The following is an 11,533-nucleotide window of genomic DNA, read 5'->3' as shown; positions in this document are numbered from 1 at the left end:
TCAACATGTGACAAGGGGAAGTTGGAATTGAATCTAGAAGAGTTCATTAATAAAACTTAATGAAAATATACATTAAACAGATTTGCCTTTATATGTTTTCTCTGCTATTTAACCTTTATTTATACAGGTTGTCTCATTTAGATCCAAGATCTCATTTACAAGACAGACCTGTTTTGATAAAACAAAAACCAACAAAAGTCACACAGTATGGATCTGAATAATTAAAATATTTGATTCAGATTAAGTAATTGGTAACACTTTATTTGAAGAGTGTGTGCATAAGACTGGCATTCACTGTTATACACATGAAGGAGTCTTTATGAATGTTTATGACTGTTATCATTAGGTGTCATCTGATAAATTATTACACCTTTAACGCAAAGTTGACATTGTTTAAAATGTCTTTGTAACTTGACATTAACCGAACCGAAAATTTCATTTGTGAGCATCATACCACATCATGACATCTTTGCACCCTTCATGTTTATGACAGTGTAATGTCAGTCTTACCCCTTCAGGTAAAGTGTTACCAAATAAGCAAATAAATTATGACCTAAAAATAAGAGCCAGTTTTATAGGAAGAGTTCTCTTATTTCTCGTAAAAATTTGAATTTTTCCCAGAGGAATCAATGTAGATAGTTTCAGAACCTGTTATAGAGAGATCCAAGTTGATGGGACAGAGTCAGAAAATGCTTTTGTTCTCAGGTTCTGACCTAATGGAGCGCTGAAGGAGATAAAGTCCTGAGAGTGAAGTCTGTAGATGGACTGAGTGACATGTAGGAGAATAAATAAGTAGGGAACAATCCAATGATAACTTTATAGATGAAAATGTACCAATACATGAGTTTAAAGATTAATAATGATGCGAGTTGATCTGAGAATATAAAGTACAACGATGAGTGAGAGATTTACAGCCTGTTATGAACCGTAATGCTCCATGATAGACAGCATCCAACATCTGCAGAGAGGTGGCAGATGCATTCATAGAAACATCATCACAATAATCTAACAGAGGCAGGAAGGTCATTAAGACAAGATGCTTCCTGCACTGAGAGAAAACTAAGATTTATTTCTGAAGAAAACCTCTTGTTTGATCTTCAGCATCTTTACATGTTCAATATGTGACTGAAATTAAAGAAAATTAAAGTTATGATTGAAGTAAAAACAGACAAAAATCATCCTGGGCTTTATTTTAGTTCCTGTTTCTCCATAAATTCTCTTCATCTTTAAATTTAGTATAAAAATTATTTAGTAACTTTTTTGTGATAGATTTCTATCATAAATCATTTAGTGCACCACATGTTCTTCAATAATCTGAGGGAGGATCAACTAATAACTTTAACACAAAAAGACCAAAATAGTTTGTTGGACGAATATGAACAATGTTATGTAACATACTTTAAAATAATGCAGTGGTGTGGATATTTGTGGCTTTTGATACTATAGTCCAATCAAAAACCAAGCAGGTAAAAAAAATAATTTTATGGAAAAAAAAAATTAACTACAGGAAACTGGACCTAAATAAAATCCTGCCTTTAAAGATGATTTCCACAAATGTATTTCTTTAATTTGTAATGTAATATTATAAGGTAGGTTACAATAGTGAGAAAGGCAAGTTTATTTGTAAATCACATTTCTGTAACCAGACTATTCAAGTAAACATTAAAGTCAGTTTTCAACTCTGTAAAAAAAGAAAATATTTCAACCGTTTTATTTCAGCTGTGAAATAAGTTCCGACAGCACCACCTGCTGGAGATAAACTGATACAGCAGATTGTTTGATTTAACGTGTCACAAACCGGTTAGAGAAACAGAAAGTATTTTCAGACGTTATTGAACTGAGCTGAGACGCCATTACTGGGTGTCAGATCTCTGCTGAATAAACACGGAGATATTTAGAAGATTTTAAGAAGAAGCAGCTGAAACTTTTGGTGAGTTTAGCTGTTGAAATAATTCAATCCAGAATGGCTGAGAAAGTCGCTCTTGTTGAAAGTTTCCTGAGCTGCCATGTGTGTTCAGAGACTTTCAGAGATCCTGTGTCTCTGAGCTGCAACCACAGCTTCTGTTCAAGCTGCCTGCAGAAATTCTGGGAACAAGCTGGAAACAAGAACTGTCCCATCTGTAAAAGGAGATCTTCCAAGGATAATCCAGCAGTAAACTTCACTCTGAAGGATCTGGCTGACTCTTTTACAGGAAGACAGAAATCTGGATCATCTGAGGCAGAAAAAGGAGCAAAGCAGCTGATGGTGGTCTGCAGCAAACACCAAGAAGACCCTAAACTGTTCTGTGAAGACGAGCAGAGAGCTGTGTGTCCTGGCTGTGAGTTTTCTCTCCACCAGAGTCACAAAGTGGTTCCTGTAGAACAAGCAGTCAGTGAGATGAAGAAGCAGCTGAGATCTGACTTAAAGTCTCTGCAGGACAAGAGGAACAAACACAAACATGTGGAGGAAACATATGAGGATGTGATTCAACACTCCAAGAAGCAGCTGTTGTCCACAGAGAGACAGATCAGAGCAGAGTTCAACAAGCTCCACCAGTTCCTGAAAGAGGAAGAGGAGTCCAGACTGGCAGCTCTGAGGGAGGAAGAGGAGCAGAAGGGGAAGACTATCAGCAGAGAGATAAAGAGGATCCAGGAGCAGATCTCCTCTCTGTCAGACAGCATCTCTGCTGTTGAAGAAGACCTGCAGAAAGACAACATGTCGTTCCTCAGCAGTTATAAAGCCACTCAGAGCAGAGCCAGAGGTCAGAAGTCACTGTCAGATCCACAGCTGGTCTCAGGAGCTCTGATAGATGTGGCCAAACACCTGGGCAACCTGTCCTTCAGAGTCTGGGAGAAGATGAAGGAGAAGGTCCACTTCAGTCCTGTCATTCTGGACCCAAACACTGCAGGTAGATGGCTCTACCTGTCTGATGATCTGACCAGTGTGAGACACGGAGACACAAAGCAGCAGCTTCCTGATAATCCAGAGAGGAACACTAACTCTCCAAATGTTTTTGGTTCTGAGGGCTTCAGCTCAGGGAAACACAGCTGGGAGGTGGAGGTGGGAGACCATCCTGGCTGGACTATTGGTTGTGTTAAAGAGTCAGTTGAGAGGAAGGGAGAGACATATGCTTCACCAAAATATGGAATCTGGTGTTTATGGTATGAAGATGGAAAATACACTAATGGTGTTGGTAAGACTCTTACAGTGAAGAAGAATCTCCAGAAGATCAGAGTTCAGCTGGACTATGACAGGGGGGAGTTGTCCTTCTACGACCCTGAAGACATGTCTCACATCTACACTCACAGAGACACTTTCACTGAGAAACTCTTCCCTTATTTAGAAGTTGGAGAAGCTGCTGATGCCAAAACTTCTGATCTCAAAATCTGTCAAACTGAGATTTCTGTTTAAACATCAAGTTGTAGTTTTTAAAATTCTCAGAATTATTTTTTGCATTTCTAGATCTTTCTATTTGCAGTCAGACCAACCTTTTTAAATTGTTAATGAGCGTGTTTATTTTATTGTTTTCGAGGTTTTTAAACTTTCATTTGAAAATAAAAATAGGAAAACATTTTTTTTGAAAATCAAAACATCTTTAACATTTAATGAGTGTTTTTATTTTTGTGAAACAAGTATAAAATAATCATTTTATAATGTTTTTACTTCAGTATTTAGTTGTAATCTTTCTCACCAGCATTGGACAATTTTTCATTTTCCAATTTGACTGTTGAAGAAAAACTCTGTAGTTCTCTGGACTTCAAATCACAGTCAGAACCAGCAGCCAGTTCTATTAGTCCAGTTATTATTTATGCTGATAGAAAGCTTTAAATAAAAGGTTTTTTCTCCTGAAACGTTTATAGAATCAGTTCATATTCACCAGCAGAGATTGGATTAATGGAGAACTTCTGATAGCAGTTCTGTTGTTCCTCACAGTAAACTGGATCCAGAACCCGACCTGGTCCAGATGCTCCAGGTTCTGGTCTCTTTGCAGCCTGCAGAGCTCCTGCAGCTCCTCCATGTAGGACAGGGGTGGACAAAGATTTTGACTCTTGGGCCACAATGGGTTCTTAAATCTGACAGAGTGGCCGGGCTAGGAGAAGATATATGAAGTATTTGTGTAAACTACTAAAAATGACACGTGAAGCCATTGCATGAAAGGTTTTAGCTTTAACAGATAGTAAAGCATGAATATTCAAGGCTTATTGTGCAAAATATATATTTTTTCCCACAACATTGTGAAATCACGTTCACTTTCAGTAAGAACAGTTGTCGACGACCTTTTTTTTGTCAGTGCATCAAAGTTTAGAGTTAGTTTTGTTGTGGCGGTTCTCTGGATGGAGCTCAGGTGTTGCTGCATTAACTTAGATCTGTGATGGACTTTGTTGAAGTTCATGAGTCTGAACGTCTGCTCTCACATGTAGGTTGATCCAAACAGCGGCAGCATCTTCTGGGCTTCCCTCCACAGGTTTGGAAACGTGACATCATTAAGTGAAGCATAAAAATCATTCAGTTTATGAGAGCTGAAATTGTCCTTTAACACGGAGTCAGACCTGTGGTGCTGTTTCAGGATCTTGTGATAATGGACACCAGCTGAAGTGACTTGTTCATTTTCTCAAAATCAGAGAACCGACAGCAGAATTCTCTGAGTAGGTCGCTCAGTAATTTCCTGTTTTTTTTTTTTCATGTTTTGGGCAGCCTCTGTTTGCAAGGCTAACGTGGGAAAATGAGCCAAAGATGTTTTTGAAATTTGTTTGAAGAATAAGGGGAATTTGGATTTAAATGATTTCACGTGTTGTGCACAAACTGATCTTTCCCCTCTTAGTTGTTCAACTGTGGATAACTTTTGTTTATCTTGTGGTTTTATTTTTCTCTAGCTCTTACAATTGTTTTGAATTGTGCTTTTATGCACTTTTTAGTTTTTATCTCTGTTTATCCTGTTATTTCCTATAGATTTTTATCTATTTTGTCTCAACATATTTTTATTTGATTTCAACTTGTAAAGCACGTTGTGCACCATATGGACTGTTGAAAAGTGCTATATAAATAAACTTTGATTGACTTTGATTCCCCTGTAACTTTACATTCAGCTCATTCATGTGTGAAAATATGTCCACAGCAAAAGTAAAGCCACAAAGCCAGTTCTTGTCCCTCAGCTCAGGGAATTCATCTGATTTCCCGATTAATCTGAAAAAATGCCCAAATCTCCTCTTTCAGCTCCCACACTCGTTGGAACACTTTACCCAAACCTAACCAGCAGACACCAGAGCAGTAAAGCAGGTCCTGATGATCGGCATCGGTTTCCTCCAGAAACATAAACTGACCATCCTGAATTCCCCTTTGCTGGTTTGAAGTTAACAAGTTTACAGCTGGATTAATGATGTGATTAAACTGCTATATGCGCTGACCGGTACACAGAGATTCCTGATGGAGGATGCAGCTTCATTCTTTCCATGACAGCAGACAACCGGTAATATAAATCCTCTCCCTGCATTTGTCCTTTCAGGGACTCCATGGTCAGAATCTCCGTTATCTCAAAACTGTCATGAATCCCTCGGATAAAACCGAGGAGCTGAACAATGTTTTTTGTATTGTTACTTTCATCCAGTGCCAGTGAATATAAATGAAAGGACTCCGCCTTTTTGTTTAACTCGCCGCTATATCTTCATCAATCGAGTCACTGTCCTGCGTGATAATCTGATTTTTTCAAACTTGTCTTTTGCTCTCTAGACACAAGACACCTGCGGTCTCAATCATGCGTTCTTTTAAAAACTCTCCTATGGAGAAAGGCTTGCTAGCGTTTTACTAATTTGAATGCCAGCTAAAAACTTGTCTTGGTACTTCAGTCTTGGATCATAGTTTGTCGATAAAAAACATTTTGCTGATTTTGTAAATTAGCGACCCGTTCTTGCCTTGGCTGTTTCTGAGTATAGCTGGATGCTTGGTAGCAAAGCGACAGCTGAAATTATAGTCTTTGAAAACTGAAAACGTTTTTTTGGCATATCAAACATAGAGCGTTGATCGAACTTCAGTGAAGAAATATTTTTGGTCCACTCCTTATTAAACACTGGGCAGTTATTGTTCACTTCTTTGATTTTTCCTCTGGGATTATTAAAGTATTTCTGATTCTGATTCAGATTTTTGCAAAAGAGTTTAAAGACCAAAGCGCGAAGAACTGTTAATAAAGGTGGTTGGAGTGTGCCACCTAAAATGCTAAATGAATGAAATTTGATAATATTTTTGAATTAGACAAGTTGGGTGGGCCGGATTAAAAAGCTGGACGGGCCGCTGTGGCGCACAGGCCGTACTTTGCCCATGGCTGATGTAGGAGGGTGATAAAGCTCAGACTGCAGGAAGTTAGATTTGTTCAGAGGATCAAAGAGCAGCTCTGGTTCTAATCAGAAACAAGTCATCATCCTGGTTAAATATTAACGTTACATTTATTACTGAGATCATTTAGCTTTATCAAAGCAGGTAAAAAATACAAGATAAAGTCAGAAGCTGGTTGAAAACACATCAGAGCCAGTTTTAGAGCAGATAAAACAAAAAGCATGAAGGTTCTGGAACGGTCTTCCCAAAGTCCTGACATCAGTCTTGTTGCCAGTTTGTGGACCAGGATTAAAAGTTGGGTCAGTGACGGGAAACCAACCAGTTCATGAATGAACTCCACCTTTTCTGGAAAGAAGAGTCAGAAATTTGCCAGAAGCTTGATGACGACTACAAACAGTGTGTGGTCCAGCTCACTAAGGGACATTAAACCAAACGCTAGTGGGTCTGGAGGAGTATATTTGAGCCTGTATGTATAATTACGACCCTTAGTGGATGAAACTAAATCCAAACTTGTTATGAAAGTTCATTTAGGCTGGATGTGATCATGTTATTCTAAAAACAGTCCAACTAAATCATTAAAAGTCCAGAATAATGATTTTCATTCCCACAATGAATGGATTTAAACTTCTGACCAGAACTGGATGCTTTCTGTTATTCAAAGACTTTTTGTGTTTAACAGGAAGAGGAAGGTGAAGGGATATTAAAAATGAGTCTGAGTCAATGGGAAAAAATGGGAAACATTGATATTATTACAGATCAGTGAGAAATCACCAGAAGTTTAAATTACTTATGTCTGAATTCAAAAAGAGACACAAAGAAATGAGAAGCAGCAAAACGTGATCCACAAAACATCGTTATCTGTGAGGATATTATCCTCCAGTTTGCTTGGATCAGTGGTTCTGAAAGCTGGAGTCAGGACCCCACTGGGGGTCACGATCAGCAAGTGTGGGTCTGGAGACCCTCTTCAGAAATCCAGCTGAACAACAAAGATAATGTTAAAGCATCTTTCTGATATAAATGATAAAACTATAAATAGATGAAAGCAAAATGTTGGCTGTTGATGCTGCTTGTCCTGTCATTATATTCTTGTTTAATTAAACTGGTTTTATACTCAGTCTCTAGTTGGGCTCATGTGTCTCTTCCTGTTAGTTTGTGGGTCAGAAGCTGAAGGTTTAGGAAGAACCGGCTTAGATGATATAACAACAGAACACAGACTGAACAAACAAACACTGTGAAAACTCTCATTCTAACAGAGGCCTGGCGTCTAATAAGTTAGCATAAATCCTAATTGATTCTGTCATTCTCTAAACAACCTTTCTCCTAATTTAGCACCAACACAGCAGCTGAAAAATAAATAAAATCCCTTCTTGCTTTTAGCATCAAGGATGCAACCAGAGTCATACTGGGGCTAGAAACTAGGAAACTTTCTCCTAAACAAATCCACCACCTGAATGTGTGAAACAGTTGTTAACAGGGTTGTCCTGATATCTGCCTGTTTCAAATTATATTACATCAGATACGATATTTACAGTTAATATAATCAAAAATCTAAAGTTCATCTTTCACACAGAGAAAAATAGAAATACTGTGACAGAAGCCTCAATATGCAGCTTCCTGCTCTCTTCATGTTATTTTTAGTGAGAACGTGTCTGCTGATAAATTAAACACTGAACTGAATATTTAATGTTTGCAGGATTAAAAAGTTCAGTCTTTAGGTTTTTTTCTTTATTTAAATGATCTGAACCTATTATTGATCTGCAGCTGAAGCACATAAAGTATTAGAGAAATTATTTTCTTCAGTCTGAAGGATATTGTGATGAATTATTACAGAAGTTAAACGTCCGGCTATGATGTCCTCACCAGCAGCGCCACCTGCTGGAGACAAACACACACAGCAGAGATAAATCACCTTGAAAACACGTTGCTGATGCTGCAGACTCAGAGCTTCACTGCATTTAATAAAACAGAGGATCAAACTGATGTTGGTCAGTGAGAACTAGAGTCAGATTTCTTAATTATAACCAGACCTGGAAGACGTCCTGCTGAGTGAGTTTTACCAACAATCACAAAACAATCAGAACTATACTGGTGACGGCTTTATTCAGATTTATCAGAACATCCTGGGATTAAATGACAGTCGGTCTCATCAGAGGAACTGGGTTGGTAGCAGGTTCCAGCGTTGTTCTTTTTTTACAAGTATGAAGGTAAAGTAGAAGTTTATTTATACCCTTCCATAGAGAAATGTCACAAAGTTCTCCACAAAAGGGGAAACCCAACAAACTACACAACAATGTACGGTACATGAAAGACAACACAATAAAAACAAGTTGAACTAAAAGCTTTTTGGAATAAAAATTTCTTCAGCAGCTTTCTAAAAGTTTCCACAGAGTCCAAACTTTATAGAAATAGAAGCAGTTTTTTCTAAAAGTCTGGCAGCAACAGCTTGGAGAGATTGATCTCAGGTTCTGAAGCGGGTCCAGGATCCACTAGAAGGTTCTGATAAGATGAGCTCAGACTACAGGAGGAGGAATATGTCTGAATTATTTAAGCAATATAGGAAGGAGTCTGTCCATGTACAGCTCTGAAGGTTAAGACTGAGATTTTAAAATTAAATCTAAATCAGATTGGCAGCCAGTGGAACGACGTTAAAACAGGTTGAATGAGTTCCTCAGTTTGAATGAGTCAGTCGCCTTGCAGCAGAGTTTTGAACGACCTGAAGACGAGTCGATCTCCTCCTGTTGAAAGAAGTAAACAGATTGTTACAATGCAAACTCTTCCAGTTTAAAGATGTAGAAAAAAGCAAACCATCAACATTCATCGTAACATTTCTCCTGTGATAAAAACACAACTAAGAAGGTTTCAGTTCCAGTCATGAACCAACAGAGAAAAGCAAACTGTCCTGAAGATCTTGGAGGTGACTGAGGAGATTGGACTCATCATTTAGCTTCAACCTCCTGTTGCTTCTCTCTTTTTCTTCTTCTCTGCTCTCTGTGGAGGACAGCTGAGTCTCTTCCTCAGTCTCCTGATTCTGCTGCAGCCTGGAGCGTTCACTTATAGTTGGACCTCCAGGCCAGTTGATGGTTCCTGTGAAGGATCAGAGGATTTTAGACCAAACTTTAAATCTGATGATAAAATAATGTGACATCAAAATGTAACACAGGCTGAACAAACATGCAGCAGTGAAGGACTCAAGACTGCTGATATTTGACTTTCATCACAGATAATGAACAAAATCAGTTCTGAGGCGTCACTTCATGATGGCAGCGGTCTTTAAGTCAACCTATGAGACACGTGTTGAAGATCTGTAGCCACAACTGACACCTGCAGCATAAAGAATGCAGAACAAACTGATCAGTGACTGTAAACAGGAATATAAATATCTGCTCAATCTGAGATCTGATGCTGGTAAAATACTTTGTGTGTAAAAGATGAATGAATTATTTTATCAATCAGTGGAGACAGACTGAAATGATCGACCCAGAGATGCAGAAGAAATTCTAAGTAATTCAGATTATCTGTAGCGTTTTCAACAGAGACTCTGGTGTTCATGTCAGTTTAGAAGATTCAGATTTAAAAAAAAGTTTTTTATATAAATTTTTGTCATAAAAGGTTTTAATATGAATTGAAAAGTAAAAAGTTTAATCAGTTTAGTGACATGATAGAAATAAACATTCAACATTTACTCAGAATTTTAGAAAGTAATTAGAAATGTATTTAGTAACATTTTTTGTGATAAATTTCCATTATAAATCATTTAGAACACATCATGTTCTTCATCAATCTGAGGAAGAATCAACTAATAACTTTAACAGAAAAAGACCAAAATAGTTCTTCGGACCAATATGAACAATGTTGTGTAACATACTTTAAAACAAAGCCCTGGAGTGGATATTTTTTGGCTTTTGATACTATAGTCCAATAAAACCAAGCATGTCAACAAAAAGTTTAATGAAAAAAATACTGCAGGAAACTGGACCTAAGTTAAATCCTGATTTTAAAAATGTTTGATTTCCACAAATGTATTTGTTTGATTTATAATGTAATATTACAAGGTAGGTTAAAATAGTGAGAAAGTCTTTTTGTAACGCGCATTTCAAAAACAAGACTATTCAAGTAAACATTCAATTCAGTTTTAAAATCTAATCTAATTTAAAATAAGATTTAAACGGTTTTATTTCTCCTATGAAATTAGTCCAGACAGCATCACCTAAAGGAAATAAACTGATAAAGCAGATTGTTTGATTTAACTCGTGGCTCCAGGGCCGGCCTGTCGCTTAGGCAATCTAGGCAATTGCTAGGGGCGCCGGCCTGTACCTCTACCTTAATAAAAAAAAAGATAATCTGACTTCTTTTACCTGCAACTCGGTTTTCGGTCTTTGTTGCATCTAAAACCTTATAATATCAACAAGTCCTAAACTGTCTGGTGCCCAGGGGAGGAAAAAAAGAAAATAAGAGGAGGAAAAACGTGACAAAGACAGAGGTAATGTTAGAGTAAAGATGATGATAATATTATTTTGCTGTTGCATAACAATGATCGATAATAGCATTAGCCGTTAGCATGACATAGTTGGCTAATCAATAAATAGCGAGCACTATTTGTTAGTTTTAACATCAGTTAATGTTATGGAAGGGCCCAGTTGTTGGAAAATAGTGATTTAAATGCCCCCTCCCCCCATTGCCATCCTCAGGCAAATGTGTATATATTAGATTTATTCAGCAGATATACTGTTAATTGCATTGACATGGTTATTTTACCTTTTCCCAGGCATAGACATCATATAAGAGTAGACGCGTCGTTGGGCGGGTTCTGCCTATGCTGCGATGCGTCAGAGCGTCCGCCAACTTTAATGTGGCAAATCTGCAGTTACTCAGTCACTTAAACAGCATCAGAGGGACTTTAATATCTGAATATACTTTGTATTTGAAATATTTTATTTATCCCTTTAGCTTCATTCTCCTGAATTTATTCTCGTAAAGAATAAAAATAAATAAAATAATCTAACCTGGTCCTATTACTTTAGGAGTGAAATAATTCTGCAAACTGTGTGTCACTTCTACCACTTCTTTAACCGTGGAATGTCAGTAAAAAGAGTTTGTTTGACTGATGGCAAGATGTCTTTATTTTTCTTTGCACAGTCTTTACAGGCTCATGATGCCACCGTCTTACAGCTTCACATGACACTTACGCCATCCACGTCACTGTCGAACTGAAATACAACATAAACT

The 11,533-nt window shown here is 37.6% G+C and overlaps 1 protein-coding gene across 1 annotated transcript; it reads left to right on the top strand.

Annotated features, from left to right (window-relative positions):
- Positions 1–1,924: 1,924 nt before the first annotated feature.
- Positions 1,925–3,391, top strand: LOC105923784 (nuclear factor 7, brain). Its single transcript, XM_036144216.1, has one exon. It carries the CDS (start codon positions 1,964–1,966, stop codon positions 3,389–3,391), a length of 1,428 nt encoding a protein of 475 aa, XP_036000109.1. The 5' UTR covers positions 1,925–1,963.
- The last annotated feature ends 8,142 nt before the right edge of the window (positions 3,392–11,533 follow it).

Source organism: Fundulus heteroclitus, chromosome 12 (assembly GCF_011125445.2).
Source record: "Fundulus heteroclitus isolate FHET01 chromosome 12, MU-UCD_Fhet_4.1, whole genome shotgun sequence".
Taxonomy (NCBI): Eukaryota; Metazoa; Chordata; class Actinopteri; order Cyprinodontiformes; family Fundulidae; genus Fundulus; species Fundulus heteroclitus.
The sequence above is the reverse complement of the archived record's forward strand: the minus strand, read 5'-3'. Positions and strand labels throughout refer to the sequence as shown.

Bases quoted from the DNA above. Each gene is read 5' to 3' on its own strand.
- LOC105923784 (XM_036144216.1), top strand. From the start codon at position 1,964: ATGGCTGAGAAAGTCGCTCTTGTTGAAAGTTTCCTGAGCTGCCATGTG.